Source organism: Zalophus californianus, chromosome 16 (genome assembly GCF_009762305.2).
Source record: "Zalophus californianus isolate mZalCal1 chromosome 16, mZalCal1.pri.v2, whole genome shotgun sequence".
Taxonomy (NCBI): Eukaryota; Metazoa; Chordata; class Mammalia; order Carnivora; family Otariidae; genus Zalophus; species Zalophus californianus.
Genome location: NC_045610.1, coordinates 42987741 through 43013374, shown reverse-complemented (window position 1 = coordinate 43013374; position 25634 = coordinate 42987741). Strand labels below are relative to the sequence as shown.

General features: G+C 39.6%; 1 protein-coding gene across 6 annotated transcripts in view; it reads left to right on the top strand.

The window, feature by feature from the left end:
* The first annotated feature begins 476 nt into the window (after window positions 1-476).
* The window catches only part of GPATCH8 (G-patch domain containing 8), a 118901-nt gene continuing 93743 nt past the window's right edge, over window positions 477-25634 (top strand). For 2 of the 6 annotated variants that reach the window (XM_027625570.2, XM_027625573.2), the window contains exon 1: window positions 535-587. Coding sequence is in view for 1 of the 6 variants with exons in the window: in XM_027625568.2 (XP_027481369.1) it covers window positions 543-587 (45 nt within the window). In the remaining 5 variants the exon portion in view is untranslated. Of the gene's footprint in view, window positions 588-25634 lie in introns of all 6 variants that reach the window. The other 4 variants (XM_027625569.2, XM_027625571.2, XM_027625568.2 and 1 more) reach the window with 3 other exon arrangements.

Below are 25634 nucleotides of genomic sequence, written 5' to 3'. Positions count from 1 at the left end.
TGAAAGAAGGGGTCTTTTCGTTTGCCGTTTAATCCTCAGGGCAAACTGGGATTCGAAAGGACGCAGTCTGGCTCCAAAATCCGCGCTTTCAACCAGTACATTACATTGCTATTTACTGAATAAAGCAGAGGATGGGCTTCTGCACACACAGGGAACCAAGAGGGCAAGAAAACATATCGTAGTTGGGGAAATCAGCAGGTGGAAAACATCCGGATCCAAGCGTATTTTGCCCCTGTAATCTTTCCCTCCGGAAGCGCTTGCAGCTCCCCGGCGCGAATGCGCACGCGCGGCCGCCGAGGTCGCTCTGGGCCGGGAGCGGAGAGGGGATTTAAGGGAAGGTTCCGCCTCCAGGGCCGAAAAGCGCCTGCGCCGACGGGGCTCCCTTCTAGACGCGCTTTCTCGCTTCCTCCCTCCCTCGCCTGCGCGCGCCGGGTGGGCGTGGGAGGAGGCGGGGAACTGGGGAGGGGAGCGAGGGGGCGGGTGTCGCGGGAGGGAAGGAGCGAACCGGAGAGCGTCGTCCTGAGAGGAGTGAAGGCGGCAAAATGGCGGACCGCTTCTCCCGCTTCAACGAGGATCGAGACTTTCAGGTAAACACGGGCGTTGCCGAGAATCCGGGAAGGCGCTGGCAGAGCTGGGACGTCCTCATCGCCCGCTCCTAGCTCTTTTCTTTCCAAGCTCTGCCCCGGCTTACGACCCGGCTCGCTCTTCTCCCGCCTCCAGTTCCTCCAGGGGCCTCCCAGCTTGAGGCGAGGCCGCATCTCCTCTCACCTCGTATTCTCTTACCTGTTAAACTCAGGCCGCCGGGTTTGCGGCTTCGGCCTGCTTGGGCGGGTTTCGGAAGCCTGGTTGGGCCGCAGACTGGGGACGGTGCTCCCCTCGGGTGCGCCGGGCCTGTGAAGGCGCCGGGCGGGCTCCCGGGGGAAAAGAGGGATGGGTTGGGAGGGCTTCGGGCGGGTGTCGCTGAGACCAGGGCTCCCGAACCCCTGGGTTTTGCTCGCAGGGCTCTTCTTGAGGTCGTCCTTCGTCTATCCTTATTATAATAAGTCCCTTTCATTGTCTGTCTTTCCATTTCCTCCCATGGGAAAAGGGTCCTTTAGTTATCAGACGCCTTCTTGGTTGGTCAAACAATTGAGATTTCCCTAGGCGTAAATGTTGCTGTTGTTATTAGGCCGTTCATTTTGCTTGGAAAAGAGTAAGTTATAGGACTGTGGTCGATGTAAGCTTAGCCCCAAATCCTACCTCGAAAGATTTTTTTAAGAAGCGTAATGATAAGGGACTTCTTAGCGTGTGATAACTAGCGCCAGAAGCTCCTTTTTTTCTTTCTTTAGTTGCAAATGCTGTATGGAAAAATGTCCTTGTGATGGCAGGTATTATCGAGGAAAAAATAAAAGCCAAATTAGAATAACTCGTCTTTCAGTTGTTTAAAATACCTTCCTGTTGAGCATTGTTACCGCGGAAATCTCGGCGATTAAAAGGAATTTAGTAGAGATTGGCTATTTCTAGGGTAAAATACATCCTCAGAGTCTCAAAGAAACCACTGCATTACTACCGCATATCCTGGCAACAGCAGCAATTTGGGTCAGGGGATGAACATCAGAACTCAAGTTTTTATCCCGCTGCAGATCTTCCTCTGAATAACATGGGATAGTCTAGATATGTTTCAGAAGGCAGTTTGAAGGGTTTGAATTCCCCGAGATGATGGGGTTGGTAAATAAACAGGTAAAGCAGTTAAACAACAACAGTATAGTGCATGGAACGCTTGTGAGAAGTTTTGCAGCAGTAAGGGATCTGGGGGCTGTTGAAAAAAGCCTTGTGATCATGCGCCTGCTGTATAGCTGCAGCACAATACAGGATCTCAAGGTATTTAAGAGTATAATGCAGGTGCAGGGGAGTTGAAGCAGTTCCTGTATAGCCATTTGATCCCTGAGAGAGATTTTTTTTTTTTTTTAAGCATCCTAAGACGTAAGTGGGCTGCAAGATGTGTGGGCTTTTATTGGTAATATTTAAAGAGACATGTTAACTAAAATCCGCAAGTGCTTTTCAGAGGAGAGAATTTCAAGGTGACCTAATAAAATTGGAAATAAATAATATGGACAATTAAGTTTTGAGGGAAAATGCCTGTCAACCACAGAATTTCAGCAGACTTAAACGGGATTTGCAGGGCCTTGAAAGAATTTGAAAACTGGATAGATTGTGAATGCTGTCACCTCAAAAAATTGAGAAAGCCTCTACCTTTTCAAGTAAGATGACTTTCTCTTCTGGTGCTTCAGTTGGGTTTATCTAAAACCTGATTGGTAGTCCTTTGAAGATAGTACACATATTTTATTTCCTGCTTGTGTGTTGGAATAACCAACTCCTGCAGTATTGGGTCAGCCAGTAAAATGTTGGTTTTCTAAAATTCAGATCTCCTAATATTATGGGTAAAATAGGGTATTGGGAATGAATACCTTTTAGACAATTAGAAAATGTTAAAACTTTTGTAAATTATTGTACTAGCATTTCTAAAAAGCATCCATTTAAAAATGAAGTAGTCAACTACAATAAATAAAAAAATTAGAAATAAAGTAGTATGTTTTCTGTTGTTTTTTTTTTCCTGGATGTTTTAATGAAAGGAAAAATATTGATTTTCATTAATGATGTCCTTCAATTTAAAGTTATTAGAGAGGAAATATAATAGCATGCTCCTGTACATAGTATATCTGAAACATTTTAAGGTTGGGTTATTAAAATTAAATGTGACCTCCTTTAAGGTTTGAGTGATAAACAAGGTGAAGCCATTGAATACACTTGAAAACAAATCCAAAGTAGGTTTCCAAACAGTGCATGGATCCTGTTGCTTTAAACAGATCTTCTTACAGCACTAGAAATTTTTCTGTGCATCTTCTCTGGTAAGTTCTAGATGACTGTCATTTTCTTTGCTTTAATTTGGCAAGATAATTACGAATTATAAAATTTCACTCTTTGCCAATTTACCATCACTTGCAAATTTGGGAGTTTGTAGTATCTTGAACTTAGTATTGAGTCAGAGGTGGATTCACTTATTTGTGAACACCTGAAGTTTCAAAGGTATTTTGTGTAATATGGTGGTGAGGAGCTTAATTAACGGTGGCATGCCACCTGAAGCACTTATGAATATAAGGAGTAATCGTTATCAGGAACATACATTTAAACATTTTCAGTAACTTCATTTTAACAATAAATAGGCACCATTCTACACACTTTTTGCGTATTATCTCATAGTCTTCACAGTAACCCTACGAGGGTTTTCAAATGAGGCAGCTGAGGCACAGAGTTAAATAACATGGCCAGGTACATACAGCTGGTAGATGGCAGCACCTAGATTCACACCCTGGCTCTTCAGACTCTTGAACCTATGCTCATGACCGTTATCTCTCCTGGCAATTACATATTTTATGTAACTATAATTGAGTCATCAAATACGGAGGATAAACTCAGATTAGAAAGAATTAAGTGAGCTTTTAGAGAGGTTATACAGTTAGTTTGTACTCTGTTCCCTTTTGTCCAGAACTGTTTCTTGTTGGTCTCCCAAGGACTTATAAGGAGACTTCTGACAGTGATGAGTTACACTGTTATAGAGGATATATTGTTAACTGTTATTTTAGTTTAGACATTCTTTTGTGTGGTCTTTTTTTTTTAGTTAAGATTTTATTTATTTGACAGAGACGCAGCGAGCGAGGGAACACAAACGGGGAGTGGGAAAAGGAGAAGCAGGCTTCTCACCGAGCAGGGAGCCCGATGTGAGGCTCAATCCCAGGGTCCTGGGACCATGACCTGAGCTGAAGGAAGACGCTTAACTACTGAGCCACCCAGGCGCCCCTTGTTTGGTCTTTTTAGGTGATTTTTTTATCTCTGGGAATCTTTGTGATTCAGGCTGATGTATTTTTTTTTTTAAATGTTTTAAGTTCTGACTACTGCTTTAAGAATCTGACCTCAATTTCTGAATGAGACACAAGTTCTGCCTACATTTACCAGATTAAGGCATATTTGTTCACAGATTAAAATGTTACACAAACTAATGGAAAATATGTAGTATAATTTAAGATATAGATGTATTCAATACTTTGAATTATAGGTTCCATAAAGAAAGTTTTGTTTGTAGAGAGATGTACAACCATAAGGTGTTAAGATACATTGCTTAGCGTTTAGTGGTTGTGCAGCCGTTAATGGTGATGCTGCTGAATGCTATAAGGAAATATGTTCTTCAGTTTGTATTCCTGCAGAGGACTGGTGATTTTTTTTTTTAATTATTTATTTGATAGAGAGACCGCGAGAGAGGGAACACAAGCAGGGGGAGTGGGAGAGGGAGAAGCAGGCTTCCAGCTGAGCAGGGAGCCCGATGTGGGGCTGGAACCCAGGACCCAGGGATCATGACCTGAGCCAAAGGCAGACACTTAACGACTGAGCCACCCAGGCGCCCCGACAAAAAAAATAAACAAAGTAGCCTTTCATTCTTGTTCTGAATGTGTTTTGCATTAGATTTCTAACAAAAAAGAGCTATGATAATAGATCATTGAGTAATAAAATGAGAGAAACATGTCTTAAATTTCATAATAAAAATAAAATTACCCAAGGGTTTTCTGTAATCTATGTAAGTAATCATAATGGTAAATAGTAATAAGTCATGTATTATTTTTATGTAGTATGTTTGTAAGATTCCTGGTGTTTCATATATGATACCAGGATGTGACCTTCAGATAATTCTTAGTTGAGACCATTAAATGAGAAGGTTACAGTTTTAAAATACTTAAAATCACAGAAGCATGTTAGTATATTTTTTGTGTGGTATCTTGTAATAAAGTTGGCATTCTAATGCAGACGTGCTGGAGATGACTCATGGGCAAGTGTACTAATCTGTTTCCAGGGTCTCCCATCATCTGGAAGAGATGCCACCAGTTGTGAAAATCAAGGTGCACTTTGCTTGGGATACTGAAACTTATGCAAAATCATTACTACTCCCTTTCCCATACATATTATGATAGGTGGAAAGGGTTGGATCCAAGGCTGTACCGATCTCAAAATACTGATGATAAATTGGCATGATTTTTTTTTTTTAAAGATAAAGCCAACTGATTCTGTTTTTATTTTTATTTATTTATTTTTAAAGATTTTATTTATTTGACAGAGAGAGACACAGTGAGAGAGGGAACACAAGCAGGGGGAGTGGGAGAGGGAGAAGCAGGCTTCCCACAGAGCAGGGAGCCCGATGTGGGGCTCGATCCCAGGACCCTGGGATCATGACCTGAGCCGAAGGCAGACGCCTAACAACTGAGCCACCCAGGCGCCCCAACTGGCATGATTATTAACATGCAAAATTATTGGTTAGTATATTTTCAGACGTTCAAGAGTGTCCATATAAGGTCAGCATAAGGGAAAGTTCTCTGGTGGTTATTTGAAGGATAAAGGTATATATTCAAGGTAAAGGGTACTGGAAAAGGGACATTTCAAGGAATAACGTCACAGAGAAAACAGGTTGCATTGGAGGGAGAATGGGGTTGGCAAGAATTGTGATCACAGGGCTTCATGTGACAGTATGCTTATTTGTTTTCAAAGTAGGCATTGAGACCAAGAAGAACCAGATCTAGACAGATACATTGTTAGGCTGATTATTTACAGGGCTTTTCTAGTGCTATCAGCATTATAGAAAAATAGGTGTCCCTGTTGTGTTCGTTCCATTTTTTTCTATATGTATCACACAATTCCCATTAGAGTACTACAGAGAGATTTTTTTTCGCATTTTCTTAGGTCTTTATGATAAATTATATAACCAGAACTAAAATTTGTGACTTAAAATTTTTTTAGACACATATATAATTAGCTATACTGATTCTGCTGCTTCATAGCTGAGATATATTTCCATATAATTTCCATCTATTTGGGTACATGATAAAATGAAAAAAGGACTGTTTTCTTGTGGCCAAGATGACCATTTTCTGGGGTACCTGGCTAGCTCAGTCATGTAGCATGCAACTCAGTCTCAGGGTCATGAGTTCAAGCCCCACATTGGGTGTGGAGTTTGCTTAAAAAAAAAGAAATTACCATTTTCTGGAAAGGAATAGGAGTTCATGAGATCTTGAATTATGGATTTGAAACCCATGTAGAGATTTCATCTTTTTTCTTGTGGCTTAATAAGTTTCTAATATTTTATTAATGAAAATGGGTTCCAGCTTGAGGTAGACATCCAGTTCTTGAATTCTATTAAAATTCCTTCCCTGAAACAGTTTGGTACTTTTGCTTGTATGTCTGGCATTAAATCTCTTTTCATATTAGCATCACCATTTAGCATTAAGTGAGAGCTGACTCATGGTTAATTACCAAAGGAATTACAAATGACCACCACAAATACTGAAAGAAGTCATTGATTTGATATTGCAGTGGATACCAGAAGATGTTGTAGTGATTTTCCAGTTATAAAAAGTGAATTGTCCATTTAACTGTGGAAAACCTATCTGAATGTGCTTAATGCATTGTTTTAGTGCAAAAATACAAATATATGCAGCTGAAAGAATATACTGTATTGTCATGCTTATACTAAATTATTTCTTTGGGATTTAACAAATGCATTTAGTATATTATACATAATATAGGAATTTATGGAAGAAAAACTAGCCAAAGTTACTTTGACATTGTATGTAGGTTAATAGCACATAGTATTTTAGTAAGTACCATAGATAGTAAGAAATTAAAGTTAGGGCCAAAATAGTTTCCTGTTACTTACTTTTTATTTTTACCAACAGTGTTGTAGGATAAATCTTGAGTTGAGTATCATTCAAACAAGCAGAAGTTGTCTTTGTAATATTAATTTGGTCTTATTAGGTTTCAATTATTTGTTATCCTTCTCACTCTGACAATTGATTTCAAAGAGGAATTTCAATTTATCTCTGTTTTATGGAATTGGAATACAAAACAGCTCTTCAGATTTAGTTACAGTAGAAAAAAATCGTTGATCATGTTTTGTGACTGGTAATTTTAAATAATGATTGTTGGAAAAGTTAGTACTTTTATCTTCTGGTTCAGGTAATATTTTCGAGTGTTGATGAGGGAGGAGTAGCTTACTTTTTCACCCTTTTGTAGATAGTACTGATTAAAAATCAAGAAATTAATTTGGTATTTTAGATCTTGACTGTACAAGAAGCTAAAGCTGATGCTTGTGGATTATATGCTGTGGTGTCAGTAATTTCCCTTACTGCTATGAGTAAAGCTGTAAATAAAATTAAAAGGTATCTTGGAGCAAAAATGATTAAAAATTTAATTGGTTTAATAACTGCTTTAGGGTGTCTGCACAAGGGATACCAAGGGGTATATTTACCTTCAGAATATTTTCTAGTATATAAACTTATTTTTAAAAAGGTTGTTAGAATAATATTTGAATAGTGGTTGTACTAAGAAGTATGTGTATGTTTGTGAAGGAAACTTGTGGAAACGCTTAACTACTGAGCCACCCAGGTACTCCGATAGGATTACATCTTTGCAAGGAAAAGAATGGGAGGCATTCAGTGACAGAAAATAGCCAGGGCAAAAGTATAGAAGTGGAATAAGCAGAATTGTTTGTTTGTTTTTTTTCTTTTTGAACAATGATTAAACCATTGAGCATGGGGAAAAAGTGAAAGCTAAGGCTACAACAGTAAGTTTTATTTTAATCCTCTAAGCAGGAATGCCCTAATTTATTTTTTATTTTTATTTTTTTTAAAGATTTTATTTATTCACTTGACAGAGACACAGTGAGAGAGGGAACACAAGCAGGAGGAGTGGGAGAGGGAGAGGAAGAAGCAGGCTTCCTGTGGAGCAGGGAGCCTGATGCGGGGCTCTGTCCCAGGACCCTGGGATCATGACCTGAGCCGAAGGCAGACACAATGACTGAGCCACCCAGGCGCCCCAATTTATTTTTTTTAAGATTTTATTTATTTATTTGACGGAGAGCGAACTGGCACAAGTAGGGGAGGGGCAGAGGGAGAGGGAGAGGCAGACTCCCTGCTTGAGCAGGGAGCCCAAGGATGTGGGGCTCATCCCAGGACCCTGGGATCATGTGACCTGAGCCGAAGGCAGACACTTAACCAACTGAGCCACCCAAGTGCCCCTGTCCTCGCTATTTAAGGTGTTTAAACAGGGGATAGACATCAAAACAGCTTTTCTTATTGGAAGGTTAATTCAGATATAATTGTTAGATGTGCTATACATACAACTGAAGCTATGATAACCAGTCCCCATTAACCAGAGTTTATGTGAGTGGGGGCAAGAGAGGGATTATAATAATGGACTGTGATTGTAAGCTTGGTGGGAGATAAGTAAGGACTTTTGGGGTAGAGGGAAAAGTTGGATCAATAGATTTTAGGCTCCGATGGAGTTTAAGAATTGTTGGGAGTAACGGGAGGTTGGTGGGGGATGGGGAAAATATAAAAAGGATTAAGAATATACTTATTGTGATGAGCACTGAGTAATGTGTAGACTTGTTGAATCATTGTATTGTACACCTGAAACTAATATAACGTTGTTAATTACACTTCAGTTAAAAGAATCATTGGAGTGGAGGTACTGGAGGGAATGAGCTGTTACGGTTGGTAGAGCACAGTGCTTGAAATAGAGATTATGGAAGAGTTGAGGTTATTGGTAATGACCATGATAGTGAAATGGCTAAAGTAGAATGGAGGACAAGATCATAGGAAAGAAAGTTAGAGGGGTGCCTGGGTGGCTCAGTCATTAGGCATCTGCCTTCAGCTCGGGTCATGGTCCCAGGGTCCTGGGATCGAGCCCCACATCGGGCTTCCTGCTCGGTGGGAAGCCTGCTTCTTCCTCTCCCACTCCCCCTGCTTGTGTTCCCTCTCTCGCTGTGTCTCTCTCTATCAAATAAACAAAATCTTAAAAAAAAAAGGAAGTTAGGGAACTAAGACATCAGGGTGTTGTAAAATCATCTAACCTGGGATATAAGAATGGTAATACTGTGTAGTTTTGTATACTCTCATGCTTTAGTAAGTGCACTTAGGTACATTCTTGTCTAATTCTTCCAGTAACTCAGTGAGGTAGATAAATTAGGTGGGGACTCTATTTTAGAGATGATGAAACAGGCCCAGGTAAATTATTTTGCCTAATTCAGAGCAGGGTTTTGAACTTTATCTTCTGTTTTTTACTTTTTGGGGTTTTTTTGTAGTGTTCTTTTTGCTGTGGTATATAGGTTGGCCTCTTTTTGAGGAGATGAGTGTTAGTATTGTCTACAGTATGTAAAGCACTGTTTCCCTTTAATACATGGCAGCATTTTCTACCAGTTAACTGGTAGGAAATGGTTGGTATGTTTATCATTAAATATTATATATTTTTTTCTGGTAACATCTTGGTGTTATAAACTTAGTTATGACTTCTTGCTGGCTTTTTCACTGTGTATAGGTTTACCAGACAGTTCCATTTCCCAAACATTTATTCAGTGACCACGTATTAGCATGGCATCATGAAGGATAAGAAACAAGATAAAATCAGTTCGTTTTGTTCATTTGTTTCAGTAAAAAAGTAGATGGGAGAGGAGAATGGTACTTCTACTGGATATTGTCAAATTAGGGTAATATAAACTTACCCTTGACTATTGCAGCGTCAGAAGTTGACTGCTGTGATATCTAGTGATGATACTATCAGCTGCTATTTGTTGGGTACATTTTGTTGGGTACATATTACATTCCAGGCTCTGTGCCAAGGTATTTTGGAGATATTTATCTAATCCAAGTAACTTATAAACCCGGTGGTGGTATCCCTCTTTTTACAGGTGAGAGAAGTGAGAATCAGAGAGGATCAGAGGCCACACAGAAAACTCAAATTTGAACTTTGAACGCTCCTAAGATAGGACTTTTCCTGTTGTTCCCAATTTTCTTAAGTATCAGATTCAAACTTACTAACTTGCCTTTTAAGACTCCTGAGCATCTGGGGGCAAGTGGGTAGCTCAGTCAGTTAAGCGTCTGCCTTCGGCTCAGGTCATGATCCTGGGGTCCTGGGATCAAGCCCCACATCCTTGGTCCCTCCCCTCTGCTCAAACGAGCTCTCTCTCTCAAATAAATAAATAAAATTGTAAGAAATGAATAAATAAAAAAGACTCCCAAGCATCTGGATGGGGCGCCTGGCTAGCTCAGTTAATGGAGCATGTGACTCTTGATCTCAGGGTTATGAGTTCAAGCTCCACACTGGGTGTAGAGATTACTTAAAAATAAAATCTTTTTTTTTTTTTTAATTTTTATTTATTTGACAGAGAGACACAGCGAGAGAGGGAACACAAGCAGGGGGAGAGGGAGAGGGAGAAGCAGGCCTCCCGCTGAGCAGGGAACCCGATGCGGGGCTCGATCCCAGGACCCTGGGATCATGACCTGAGCTGAAGGCAGACGCTTAATGACTGAGCCACCCAGGCGCCCCTTAAAAATAAAATCTTAAAAAAATCCAAAAAACAAAAGACTCAAGCATCTGGTGCCATTGTAACAGGTGTATCTCTTTTCTTTTCCCTTCATTATCCTGCCATTGTTCAGTTTTCTTTTGTTAACCTGGACATGGCTAGGCTCTTTTATTTCTTATTTTTTAAAAATTAATGTTGTGTTTTTTGTTTTTTTTAAAAGATTTTACTTTTTTGAGAGAAAATGAGCAGGGGGAGGGACAGAGGGAGAAGCAGACTCCCCACTGAGCAGGGAAACAGTGGGGCTCGATCCCAGGACCCTGAGATTATGACCTGAGCTGAAGGCAGACACTTAACTGACTGAGCCACCCAGGTGCCTCACTAGGCTCTTTTTTTTATTCTTGTTTTTGCATATGCTCTTACCTGTCTGGAATTCCTACTACTGTACTTTTGTTTTCTTCAATACAAAAGTTTTGGTGTCATCCCTGACATCTTCCTAGGTTGAGTTCATTTTCTGTGCTCCCACAGCACTTTGGTCATATTTCAGTAATAGCACTTTTACTGGTAATAGTAGCAGGTAACAGTATAGAGTGCTTATTACTCTTGTGTGCACCATTATTTCATGTAATCTCCCAGTAAGACAGGTTCTATTATCCCCATTTTACAATGAAAAACTTACCGAGATCCCATAGCAAGTTGAAGAGGTAGCTTTCAGGTAGTTTGGACCAGTCTCAGCCTTTAACCACTGTGTTTTTACCTCTCTTACTGTATACTTCCTTATAATTTATCTCCTCATTCTGGACTTAGAACTCCTTGAATGTGGAGTCTTTGTTTTATTTGTTTTTCTAGCATCGAGCCAGGGTCTGGTACCTAGAAGTTGCTTAGATATTTGAATTAACAGTCAAGTAAAGTCAAGTATGTAAGCAGAGGCTTAGTAGAGCCTGGGAAGAATGTAGATTTGGGGACTCAGCTTCCTGCTGTACTGTGGATTATCTAGATTGAACTATTACTTTTTGTGATATCCTATAAAGCCAGTTGAGGGATATTTCAGATAAGGAGCCTGTATTATGGCCAGTTATAATTTTACTTTATTATGTATTGTATATAATTACAGCAGTCATCTTTTAGTTGTGTTTCCTTCTGTGTGAAACATTGTACATACACTTGTTTTCCTGTGAACTAGTGCAGAAGTTTTGTCAGACTTCTAAATAGAGATCTATCATACCAGCCAGTGGTAAAAGAATTATGTTACTATGGGTTTCAGATTAATTCTTCTTCTTCTTCTTTTTTTTTAAGATTTTATTAGAGAGCAAGTGGTGGGGGGGGCAAAAGGAGAGGGAGAGAGAGAATCCCAAGCAGATTCCACACTGAGCACAGAGCCCACTGTGGGGTTCGATCTCACAACCCTAAAATCAAGAGTTGGATGCTTAACTGACTGAGCCACTCAGGCGCCCCCAGACGAATTCTTTATTGTCTTCCTATCTTTCTGAATGCCTCAAGAATTGTTTGCTGTATTTTCATGTATTTCTGAAAAAGGTTGATTTTTTTCCTATGGGGTTTTTTAAAGTTGCTAAGTTTTCAGTGTAGGGCTTTTATTGGAAAACAGTTCTTTCTTGTTCTAGTCAAATTATCCAGAAAATTTGATATGTCAAACAGGTGTGCATATATTTTTAGACTAGTATATGATATTCTCATACCCTTGACCCAGTCTAATGTTTTCAAGTTCTTAATTATTTGCTGAGATTGCTAGCCAATTATCTTTCCTGTTAATTTACATAGAATTAAATTTAATAAATGAATTTTTCTCCTGGGTATTGACTGGTTTCAGCAGTGCTTTAAAATAATAATTTATTATTTTGTACCTCTTTATTTTTTTATTTTTAAAAAAGATATTGAGAGAGAGAGAGCACAAGTGGGGAAGGAGGGGCAGAGGGAGAGGGAGAAGCAGACTCCCCTCTGAGCAGGGAGCCTGATGCAGGATTTGATCCCAGGACCCTGGGATCATGACCTGAGCCGAAGGTAGATGCTTAACCAGCTGAGCCACCCGGGCGCCCCTTTGTACCTCTTTAAACCTCACAACCTATGCGGTAATGCTGTAGTGTAATATTCTGGATTTAACAGCTGAGGAAGCAGGCCTAGGCCTAGACAGTTTTGATAATTTGCCCAAGGTTATACAGCTAGCAAATGGTTGTGATTTGATTTCTGCTATCTCTGACTTCAGAGAACTTTGGTTTTTATAATAGTATACTGAAAGTCTTTGTAAATCAGACTGTATGATTATGAAAATAGTGAAGAATTGGAGTTTTTGAGGAGTTGACCACACTGATGTTTCTGTCCATTTTCTAAGTGGAAATAAATTTTAAGTATACTAATAAAATGACACGGTAATCCCCAAGAATGTTCATTTCTTTTTGGATAGGGTTTTTTCTCCTGAGACATTTTCTTTCTGAATTGTTTAGGATAATACTAGAATTAGTTTATTTGAAATGAGTAAGGGAGAGGGAGGCAGAGATGAAAGTCTCTCATTTATTTGGTGACAGAAGAGGACTGGTTTGTTCACAGATGGACTATGAATCTATCCTGTATGGCTCTATCTGCTGAACATATCACTTTTCGTCTGTGGCAGGTAAAATCAGCATCATTACATGTTTTGAATTTAGAAAGTCCAAATTATAAACAAGTCTGTTACTTGAGTTGTAAGGTAGGTCAACGGTTAATATATCCCCTTAGTGACATTAGACAATCTCTAAGGGAATAATGGTAAATACAGTACAAAAGATAAATTTTGGTTGGAGAGATTTGAAGCAGAGAGACAGGAATGTCCATAAGATGCAGCTTAATAGCCAGAGCCAGGTGCTAAAAGATAAGGCTAGTATGAGTGGTACAATATACAGCCAACGATAAAACTACTTTAAATTTGGCTCATACCTGGTTTAAATGGGAAAAATCAGAAAGGATTTAAAACTTTAGTCTGTATAATCCTTGTGTTAAATAATTGATTTGACTGTTCATCAGAGAGCTTGTATCCAATGACTTTGACTAAGAGTAATTTTTTTTTCATTAATTTTTTGGGGAAATCATATTAAACTTTAATATTCATAGGAAGATAGAGGAGAATATCACCTCTTCAGGGTCTTGAATATTGTGTTTTGCTACTTGAGATTATGGTCTATTGGTTGTGCTCTTTAAAGAATTGTCCCAATAATTTATCCTCTTCTCTAGTTTTAGTTTTCCCTATCAATTACCATATAGTTAACCATTGGAAAGGGTACAGGTGCGGGATTGTAGAAATTCCAAAATCAGCACTGGTTAGCAAATAACAAGATCCTACTTATATGGATAAATTTAGGGCAGTCCCTGTCTCTATTTATATTTAAATGATCATCACTGCTAAATTTGTAATAGAGAAGTTTCCACATTTGTCCTGTGCTTGGAAGCAGAATCCTTGACCTATAAGGAACTAGAGCTACTGTGTATTTTAATGACATGCAGGTCAGCCAGGTTCTACTCATTTATAATTAGACCTGCCACAAGTGGAAGCTTTTGTTGAGAGAGAGGCAGTTGAAGGAAAGTGTTGGGTGTATGTATACTTGTGTGTTTTAAAATAATTTAAAAAATAATAATTTTTTTGAAAAGTGAAATTGCTTCTAGACATGTATCGCTTCTTTTAGCTTTATAAAATACCTTCAGAAACCTTATCCTAACAAACTTATTAGATAATACAGGATCCCTTTGAACTTAAATTTCTGATCAGCGTAAATGAAAAACTGTATTTGAACTCTGAAAGCAGATAGTTTGTGGACAGGAAGAGTTGATTTAGGCATTGGAATAGGTGTTTCAAGCAATCATCATTAAAAATAAATTTTAGGAATACTCTAACATAGGATCTATGAATTTTCACGAGGATGACCATATGTTGTAGTTTATGCCTTTTGTCCTGGCATGTTTACTCTTAGCCCTCCCTTTTACTCTCAAAGTGCCCTGGTTTGTATGATACATTATGTGATCATCCTAGTTCTAATGGGATTTGAGAGGTCTAAATGAGACTTTGAAAGCAGGGTAAAGCAGAAAAAAATACTTTTCTTAAAATCCCTGTTGAGACCTACACATAATCAAATGCCATATTGCCTATTTTTGGAAAGAATGATTTTTTCTTTCTTTTCTTTCTTTCTTTTTTTTTTTTAAGTAAACTCTACCCCCAGTGTGGGGCTTGAACTAACTTAGGACCCTGTAATCAGGAGTTGTAGGTTCAAATGACTGAGCCAGCCAGGAGCCCCTAGATAGAATGATCTTAATAAGTCTTAAGTTCATCAGGATGATGAAAATGGGGGGGGCAGGAAATATTTATTACTATCATCATAATCACCACCACCACCAGCCACTCAGGTGCCCCAACATTGGTACAATAATAACTAAACCATAGACCTTACTTGAATTTAACCACTTTTATCCACTAATACTCTTTTTCTGTTCCAGGATCCCACCCAGGATTCTAAATTGATTGCATGTAGTTATTTCTTCTTTGTGTCCTCTAATCTGTAACATTTCCTCAGTCTTTCCATGTCTTTTGTGATAAATAGCAGGTTTTGACTAACTCTGTTTTCTACATGGAATATTGTTTCAGAATTATGGTCAGAGTTACTTATTTTTTAAAATCTTTGAGTTTTGTATAGTATAACACAATGGTGGAAACATGGGACTAAGAATCAAGCCCTACATTGCTAAGTTGTACATGTTACAACTTAAAGTTGATGTAACACTGTGTTTCAACTATACTCAAATAAAAATAAAATTACATTTATTCCTGCCATACACCCTGTCCCCTACCCAGAGAATCAGAAGGCTTTGTGAATTTGGGACAATCTGTGTGTCAGTTTTCTTATTTGTGAAATAGGGATGATTAAAGGGTGCCTGGGTGGCTCAGTCGGTTAAGTGTATGACCTGATTTCAGATCAGGTCATGATCTCAGGGTCACAAGATTGAGCCTTGCCTGGGGCTGTGTGCTGGGTGTGGAGCCTGCTTATGAAGATTCTCTCTCTTGGGGTGTCTGGATGGCTTAGTCAGTTAAGTGGCTGACTCTTGATTTTGGCTCAGGTCATGATCTTGGTCCTGGGATCGAGCCCCGCATGGGGCTCTGCGCTCAGCGGGGAGTCTGCTTCAGGATTCTCTCTCTCTCCCTCCCCCCCCTCACATGCACTCTTGTTCACTCTAAGAAGAAAAAAAAATTCCTCTAAGTTTAACTGATTGCCAAATCCTGTATTATCTAATAAGTTTGTTAGGATAAGGTTTCTGAAGGTATTTCATGTCTATGTGTATGGAGTGATATTGACCCCTCTCAGAACTTTGTTTTAAATAAACCTTTTAGGGCGCCTGGGTGGCTCAGTCGTTGGGCGTCTGCCTTCGGCTCGGGTCATGATCCCAGGGTCCTGGGATCGAGTCCCACATCGGGCTCCCTGCTCTTTGGGAAGCCTGCTTCTCCCTCTCCCACTCCCCCTGCTTGTGTTCCTGCTCTCGCTGTCTCTCTCTCTGTCAAATAAATAAATAAAATCTTAAAAAAAAAAAGACTGTATTAATATTAGAACATTTAAAAAATAAATAAATAAACCTTTTACTTTAGGACAGTTTTAGATTTACAGAAAGATTGCTAAGATAGTTAAGAGTTCCCATAGATAAGCACTTAGTTTCCCTTATTAACATCTTACATTAGTGTTTGCACATTTGTTACTGTACTAGTGGACTAATAATCCATATCAGTGGACATTGATACATTATTATTAATTCAAGGCCATATCTGTATCCTTAATACTCCCCTCATGTCCTTTTCTGTTCCAGGGTCCCATACAGGATACCTCATTAACATTTAGCTGCCATGTCTCTTCAGAGTCTGCTTGGCTGTGACAGTTTGTAAAAAAATTTTATTTATTCATTTGAGACACAGAGATAGAGCACACGTAGGGGGAGAGGCAGAGGGAGAGGGAGAAGCAGGCTTCCCACAGAGCAGGAAGCCTGACGTGGGGCTCGATCCCAGGACCCTGGGATCATGACCTGAGCCGAAGGCAGATGCTTAATGACTGAGCCACCCAGGTGTCCCTGTAAAAAATTTTTAAAGGGCAAAAATTTAGTTAATGTTGTAATTGTCATTAACTTTGGATCTAATTTAATAAATATTTCAGTTTGTCTTAAGTACCTATATATGTTGCTGTTTTGTTTTGTCTTGTTTTTAAGAGAGGGAGAGGGGCACGTGGTTGGCTCAGTCAGTTAAGTGTCTGACTTCGGCTCAGGTCATGATCTCAAAGTCCCGGGTTTGAGCCCTACGTCATGTTCCCTGTTCAGCAGGGAATCTACTTGTCTCTCTCCCTCTGCCTCTCCCCCTGCTTGTGCGCTGTCTCTCTCTCTCAAATAAAATCTTTAAAAAAAAAAAAAAAAAGAGGGGCAGAGGGAGAGAGAGGACCTTAACCAGGTTTACAACTCTGAGATCATGACCCGAGCAGAAATTAGGAGTTGGACAGCACACTGACTGAGCCACCCAGGTGCCCCAGTACCTCTATATGTTCTATAGCACAGAGGGACCCTCTAATTTTTAGTGTATGTTGCTTTAATCTTTTTTAAAGTTTTTTATTTACGTAATCTCTACACCCCATATGGGACTTGAATTCATGACCCCGAGATCAGGAGTCCCATGTTCTTCTGAGCCAGCCAGGCAATCCCTATTTATTTATTCTTTTATTTATTTATTTTTGAAGATTTTATCAGAGTGCATGCAGTCGTGGGGGGGGTGGGGGGGAGGAGGGGGGAGGAGGGGCAGAGGGAGAAGCCGACTGAGCAAGGAGCCGGATGTTGGGCTAGATACTAGGACCCTGGGATCATGACCTGAGCAGAAGGCAGACGCTTAACTGAGCCACCTAGGCGTGCCCTTGTTTATTCTTTTAAAGCAAACACTTTGACTTACACATTTGTGTTTGTGATATTGTTAGGTATACTTATGACTTATTGATACATAAGCCTTCATTAGGAGCATGAATCTGAAATTGAACATTGTTCCTGTAGGAAAAAGATTTGCTTTAAGTGATCTGGTTCCAGGAAACCAGGAATTGCTTGCTTTGTTTGGTTAAAGAAAGAAGCTGTGTTTAGCTGTGTTTCATAATTCTTCTTTGAGCACCTTAATGGCCAACAAATATAGTATTTCTTAATTCCTCTTTCTATTTTTTTATTTTTTAAAAGATTTATTTATTTGTCAGAGCGTGTGCACAAGCACAAGCTGGGGGAGTAAGCAGGGAGAGGGAGAAGCAGGTTCATCCCAGAGCCCTGGGATCATGACCTGAGCCGAAGGCAGATGCTTAACCGGCTGGGCTACCCAGGCCTCCCTTAACTCTTCTTTCTTTAAGGAAGGAGGTATCTGTCTATCCCTCCAAATGTCCATTGTCCAACAATTTCCTCCTTTGTTTTCTGTATATTTGCATCCCCCCTCTAAATCCTAATAAACAGTTTTTTCATTTTATTTTTAAATTTTTATTATTTTAAGATTTATTTATCCATTTTAGAGAGAGCGAGAGCATGAGTGGGGGGAGGGGCAGAGGGAGAAAATCTTCAAGCAGACTCCCTGCTGCTTAACGGACTGAACCATCCAGGCGCCCAAGACAACGTTAATGTTAACACTGTTTCCTCACCTGTGACAAGAGGCTATTTAAGTAACCTATCTAAGTATAAGATTTAAGTTCTGCCTAACAAAATGTGTGGAGAAAAGTAGTTTATAGGGATGCCTGGGTGGCTCAGTCGTTAAGCGTCTGCCTTTGGCTCAGGTCGTGATCCCAGGGTCCTGGGATTGAGCCCTGCATGGGGTTTCCTGCTTGGCAGGAAGCCTGCTTCTCCCTCTTCCTCTGCTGTTCCCCCGGCTGTGCTTTCTTGCTCTTTGTCATATAAATAAATAAAATCTTAAAAAGAAAAAGGTATTTTACAAAAAACACCCTTCCTTGGGGCCTGGGTGACTCAGTCAGTTAAGCAGCTGGCCAACTCTCGGTTTTGGCTCAGGTCATGATCTCAGGGTCCTGGGATCAGAGTCCAGAGTGTTAACCATTACACTATGGGACCCACCTCCAGGGTCCTGGGATCAGGCCCTGAGTCTGGCTCTGCTCTCAGTGGGCAGTCTGCTTGTCCCTCTCCCTCTCCCCTTGCCCCCATCCCCCCACTCAAGCACACACACTCAATAAATAAATAAAATCTTAAAAAACAAGAAAAAAACCAAACCCTTCCTTGATGGACATTATTATTTGAACAGTGCAATTCACCTTAAAAAGACCTGGTTAGGAGGCAACAGAAAGAATGTGGAAGTACTGCGTCTTTGCAGTGGTTAATGTAAAAATAAAAATCTTGTATGAACCAGTCTCTTCACTTTTATTTACATAAAAGGACACATAATTCTAACTCAACACTTAATATTCATTCATTATATGGCATCCACTAAGAACTGTTCTGGCACAAGACATACAGATGAAGAAAAGGGTGCCTGGACTTAAGGAATATGCTTTATGAAGGAGGAGACAGGTAAAAAGTGAATTGCAATTATGTTAAGTACCATTAACAGATATAAACAAAAAGTTGGAAGAACATAGACTAGGAGAGTCAGGCATGACTTCAAAGTGGAAGTGAGCTGGATCTTAGCCAGATGCAGGAGAGGAGTGTGGGGACTCCCATTGAGAGAGTGCAGGGGTACAAGGCTGGTTTTGTAGGGCAGAGGACTTTCTGATCTATGATTTACTCTATGTGCAGCTAGTAGAGTGGTGTAGTAAGATATGTTCTTTAAATTGTTTTATTAGGATGGGGCGCCTGGGTGGCTCAGCTGGTTGAACATTCAGCTCTTGGTTTCAGCTCAGGTCATGATCTCATGGGTTGGCAAAATCAAGCCTCCCCAATGGGCTTAGTGGGGAGCATGCTTCTCCCTGTCCCTCTGCCACTCCCCATGCTTGTGTTCTCTTGCACTCTCTCTCTCTGTCTCAAATAAATAATCTTAAAAAAAATAAAAAATATTAACATTGTCTTTATTTAGAACTCTGTGCCCCTAGTTTATTAAAATGTATTATTAAAAACAGTACAAATGTAAAGGTGAATATTTTTTGTTTTTAGATTTTATTTATTCATGAGAAAGAGAGAGGCAGAGGGAGAAGGCGGCTCCCCGCAGAACAGGGAGCCCCATGAGGGCCTTGATCCCAGGACCTAAGGCAGACGTTTAACAACTGAGCTGCCCAGGCACCCCTTCATTTTACTTCTTAGAAGTAATCACTTACCAACTTTATAATTTTGCAGCAAAGTTTTAAAATGGACATATTTTTGGGAAGAAATGTTTTGGAAATGTTGACTATGGGTTTACTCAAATTATTAACTCTTTTGTTTGCTTTTTTTAATATATAGACTTTACTTTTTTATTATTAATTTTTAAGATATTATTTATTTGACAGAGACAGACACAGCGAGAGAGGGAACACAAGCAGGGGGAGTGGGAGAGGGAGAAGCAGCCTTCCCATCAAGCGGGGAGCCCAATGTGGGACTCGATCCCAGGACCCTGGGACCATGACCTGAGCAGAAGGCAGACGTTTAACGACTGAGCCACCCAGGCGCCCCTAGACTTTATTTTTTAGAGCAGTTTTAGATTCACAGCAAAATGGAGCTGAAAGTACAGAGTTCCCCTATATCCTTTCCCCATTCACACACCATGTCCCCACCATCAGTATCTCATATCAGAGTGTGGTATGTTTGTTGGTGTAGTTCTGTCAGTTTTGACAGATGTAGTATAAGGACATGTATCTACCATTATAGTATTATACAGAATAGTTTGACCTCCCTAAAAATCTCCTGCACTTTACCTATTCCTCCATTCTTATTCCCCAAAGTTCCAGGCAACCACTGATTTTTTTTTTTTTTAAAGATTTTATTTGAGAGAGAGAGCAGGAGCCAAAGGGAGAGGGAGAAGCAGACTCCCCGTGGAGCAGGGAGCCCGACATGGGGCTTGATCCCAGGACCCTGGGATCGTGACCTGAGCCGAAGGTAGACGCTTAACTGACTGAGCCACCCAGGAGCCCCAATCACTGTTTTTTTTCTTAACTGTTTCCGTAGTTTTGCCTTTTCCAGAATGTACTATATTTGGAATCATACAGTATGTAACCTTTTCAGATTGGCTTCTTTTGCTTAATAATATGTACCAAGGCGCACCTCGGTGTTTCAGATGTTTGGGCGTCTGCTTTCGGCTCAGGTCATGATCTCTTGGTCCTGGGATCGAACTCTGTGTCAGCTCCCCGATCAGTGGGGAGTCTGCTTCTCCCTCTCTCTCTCCCTCTCCCTCTGCCTCACCCCCTGCTTGTGCTCTCTCTCTCTCAAATGAATAAATAAAAAATCCTTGAAAAAATATGTATTCAAGTTTCCTCCATGTCTTTTTGTGGCTTGATTGCTCATTTTTAGTGCTGAATAATAATCCATTATATAGATATACCACCATTAATTAATCTCTTCATCTTTTGAAGGAGATCCTGGTTATTTCCAAGTTTAATAATTATGAATAAAGCAGCTAGAAATACTGTACACAGGATTTTGTGTAGATATGTGTTTAACTCATTTGGGTAGATACCAAAGAATGCAATTGTTGGATTGTATGGTAAGGCTATGTTTAGTTTTGTAAGAAATCGCCAAACAGTCTTCTAAAGTGGCTGTGCTTTTTTACCTTCCCAGCAACAGTGAATGAGAGTTCCTTTTGCTCCCATACCCTTGTCAGCATTTGGTGTTGTCAGTGTTTTAGATTTTAATTTTTTTTTCAAGATTTTATTTTTTTGAGAGAGAGAGAGACTGCTTGCATGCACAAACTGGATGGGGGGGGCAGTGGGCCGAGGGAGGGGGAAAGGTAGACTTCCCACTGAGCATGGAGCCCTACACAGGGCTCAATCCCAGGACCCTGGGATCATTACCCAAGCTGAAGGCAGACACTTAACTGACTGAGCCACCCAGTATTTTGGATGTTAGCCATTCTGATTGATATGTAGTGGTATTTCATTTTAATTTGCAATTCCTAATGATGTATGATGTTGATCATCTTTTCTTATGCTGATTTGCCATCTGTATATTTTCTTTGGTGAGGTATCATTTCAGATCTTTTGCCCAGTTTTAAATTGGGTTCTTTGTTTCTTATTTAATTTTAATAGTTCTTTGTATATTTTGGATAAATTTTTTATCAGATGTAACTTTTAGAAATATTTTCTCCCAATTTATGGCTTATGTTCTCATTCTCTTCACAGTGTCTTTTGCAGAGCAGAAGTTTAAAATTTTAACAAAGTCTGACTTATTATTTCTTTCATGACTCATGCCATTGGTGTTGAATCTAAAAAGTCATCACCAAACCAAGGTCATTTGTTTGCTTTTACTTGGTTTACATGTCATGGAATAAGACTACATTTATTTTGGTGGTAGTTGAAAAATGTTTTATGCTTCACTCCAAGGATTATTGCCATTGTGGTTAGTATTTTTCTTATGTAGGAATTGATGGCATATATTTTTGTATTAACAAATTTTAAATGAATTAACCATTTTCTAGAGGCCAAATTTAATTCAGTTTAAATTTGCAAATTTATGAAGTTTTAGACCAAGAAATGACATAAAAGAGTGTCCAGTTAAAGTTCTTCATTTTGTAAATGAGTACACAATGGATGCGAAATGTAACATGATTTGTTTGAAGTTATACAGCAAATTAGCAATACCTATAGGACTTAGAATTGGTGATAACCAGTTTAAATTACTAAGATGAAAGTTGTAATGATAATTTTTCTTGTGTGAAAAGTACTTTTTTTGTTGGTAGGTGCTTCTTATTGTTTGCGACTTGGTATTATAGTCCTAATATTTAAAAGGGTAAGTTCTAAGTAAAAAATATATAAGCAGTTTTTATACTTTTCGAATGTTGCAACTAATTGGTTGGTCTATTACGGCAAATCAAGCAGATACTCATATTAAGAAGTAGTATCGGTTCACTAATTTAGTCATGTTTAGTTGTGGAGTTTTTTTTTCAGGCTGTTTAAAGTCCTCTTCTATCACTAAAATCGTGTTTTTTAAAAAATACTTATTTGAAAGAGATCGAGAGCATGAGGTGGGGGTGGGAGGGGCAGAGGGAGAGAGGAGAAGAGGCAGACACCCTGCTGAGCAGGGAGCCCAATGTGGGGCTCAATCTCAGGACCCTGATCATGACCAGAGCTGAAGGCAAATACTTAACTGACTGAGCCACCTAGGCACCCGTGAAATCATATTTAAATTAAAAAAAAAAAAATTAAACTTCAGGTGTTTGTTAGATGTGTTTCTTCAGATATATTTATCAGCTCCTGTCACATTTTCAGAATACCACTTAGTTTTTGTCCACATAAAGAATCTTATACACTTGTAATTAGTGAACTACCTTTTTGATTTTTTTCCCCTCTGTGTAACTTAACCTGTTTCTGTATAGTTTTAAACTTTTTATTGTGACTCCCTGATTGTTTTGTTAATAAAATAGTATTAAACTCTTCCCCTGTTGGACATTTGTTTCTAATTTTTTTTAATAAACGTGTTTTGTTTTTAAGATTTTATTTATTTGACAGAGAGACACTGCAAGAGAGGGGACACAAGCAGGGGGAGTGGGAGAGGGAGAAGCAGACTTCCCGCCGAGCAGGGAGCCGGATGTGGGGCTCGATCTCAGGACTCTAGGATTATGAACTGAGCTGAAGGCAGATGCTTAACGACTGAGCTACTCAGGCACCCCTCTAATTTTCTTTTAAGATTTCTTTATTTGAGAGAGAAAGTGTCCATCGTCCCCCCCCGCCCCCCCCCCCGCCCCCTTGTTGGGGGGAGGGGCAGAGGGAGAGGAAGAGAGCCTCTAAGCAGACTACGCAGGGCTCCATCTCATTACCCGGAGATCATGACCTCAGCCAAAACGAAGAGTTGGATGATTAACCGACTATACCACGCAGGTGCCCCTCTAATTTTTTTTTTTTTTTAAAGATTTTATTTATTTATTTGAGAGAGAGAGAATGAGAGACAGAGAGCACGAGAGGGAAGAGGGTCAGAGGGAGAAGCAGACCCCCTGCTGAGCAGGGAGCCCGATACGGGACTCGATCCCAGGACTCCAGGATCATGACCTGAGCCGAAGGCAGTCGCTTAACCAACTGAGCCACCCAGGCGCCCCCCTCTAATTTTTTTTTATATACTAGAGAAGAGCTACAGTGAATATCATCTGTATTTAAAATTTGTAATAGCTATGGAAAATGTGCTGTTATCCCAGTGTTCTTCCTCATGTCTCTTCCACCTGGAAAAAAAATATCACAAAATAGGATACCAGAAGGAACGTGAACTTTATTACTGTTTTTTTTTTTAAATTTATTTGAAAGAGAGCGTGTGCGCATGCGTTCACGAGCAGGGGGGAGGGGTAGAGGGAGAGGAAGAAGTAGACTCCCCACTGAGCAGGGAGCCCAGTGTGGGACTCAGTCCCAGGACCCCAGGATCATGACCTGAGCCCAAGGCAGCCGTTTAACCAGCTGAGCTACCCAGATGCCCCAGAACACAAACTTTAAAGTTACAATGACTTGAGTTTAGAATTTGGGCTTCTTTACTTAACTGTTCAAGTAACTAAGCAAATTTCTTATACCCTCTGAATTCTGCATCTGAAAATGCAGATAAAGAATGATACCTACCATGTTGGGTCATTGAGAGGATTAATTGAGATCATGCCTGTGAGGCACACAGTTCCTGATACTTACTAATAGGTACTCAAAAGATAGCTGGTACAAATGTACTGTTTAGCAAGACCACAGGAGTAAACTGTTAAAATTGAGTTCTTCTCTGAGCTTTCTTTCCTTAACACTCTCAAATTTAGACTGTGAGTTAGTCAAAAATACCAGCAGGGTATTTTTATTTTATATTTATTATTATTATTTTTAAAGATTTTATTTATTCATTTGAGAGAGAAAGTGTGTGCTCACAAGTAGCAGGGAGAGGCAGAGAGAGAGGCAGAAGCAGACTCCCGGCTGAGCTGGGAGTCAGACATGGTACTTGATCCCAGGATCATGACCCAAGCCGAAGGCAGATGCCCAAGCAACTGAGCCACCCAGATGCCCCAGTATTTTTATTTTTTAATGTGTAAATTTGTTGGTTTTGTTGAAGAGATCATTTGGTTATAACTTATTTATTTTTAATTTTATTTTATTTTAATCACCATACATCATTAGTTTTTGATGTAGTGTTCCATGATTCATTGTTTGCATATAACACCCAGTGCTCCATTCAATACGTGCCCTCTTTAATACCCATCACCAGGCTAACCCATCCCCCCACCCCCTTCCTCCATTTGGTTATAATTTTTAAGTTTCTGAGTCCAGATAGTTTGGTGTCTTTCACTATTAATTTTTTCTATCTAAACTGATTTTGTTTTGTTTTGTTTAGATTTTATTTATTTGTCAGAGAACAAGCAGGGGGAGCGGCAAGCAGAGGGAGAAGCAGGCTCCCTGCTGAGCAAGGACCCAGGCATCCCATAAACTGATTAGTTTTTTTAATAGAAATTTATTAAAGTTGGGATTACATTGTGAATGATTGGTAGATGCCTTTTTGTTTGTTTTTATATAGTCACCCTCTCAGCGAAAGAGCAACTCTGGCATCAATAATTGAGAAGACTGGCAAAAAAAATTAACTGACCTTGTGGTCTTTATGTCTGATGTATATGCTTTTTTAAAAAAAGTTTCAAATGTCCAAACAAATCATGATTTTATTTTGTTTTTATATTTCAACACTTAAAAATGAAAATTATATATATTTTTGAATCAACACCACTTTAAAATTTTAAAATAATTTCATCAGAAATTTATTTTGAATGGTGCTGATTAAGCATTCAAAGATAAACAGAATGGTTGTGATTTTCATTAGAGTATTTGAGTCTTAGGGTATTAAGTAGAAAATTCAAAAGGAAAAAACATGCAGTTAAAAACGGCCTTCGTCACATCTCTTGTCCCCTTAGGCACTCAGTTCTCTCAGAGGTAATATCTAGTATAAGCTTCTAGATGTATTCTAGAGTTGTCTATGCATGTTTTTTTAGTTTATTTACTTTTAAAGATTTTTTATTTATTTGAGGGAGAATGAGAGAGAGAGAGAGAGAGAAAGCACCAGCTGGGATGGGGGGAGCAGAGGGAGAGGGAGAAGCAGACTCTGTGCTGAGCAGGGAGCCAGATGTGGGACTCGATTCCTGGACCCCGGGATCATGACCTGA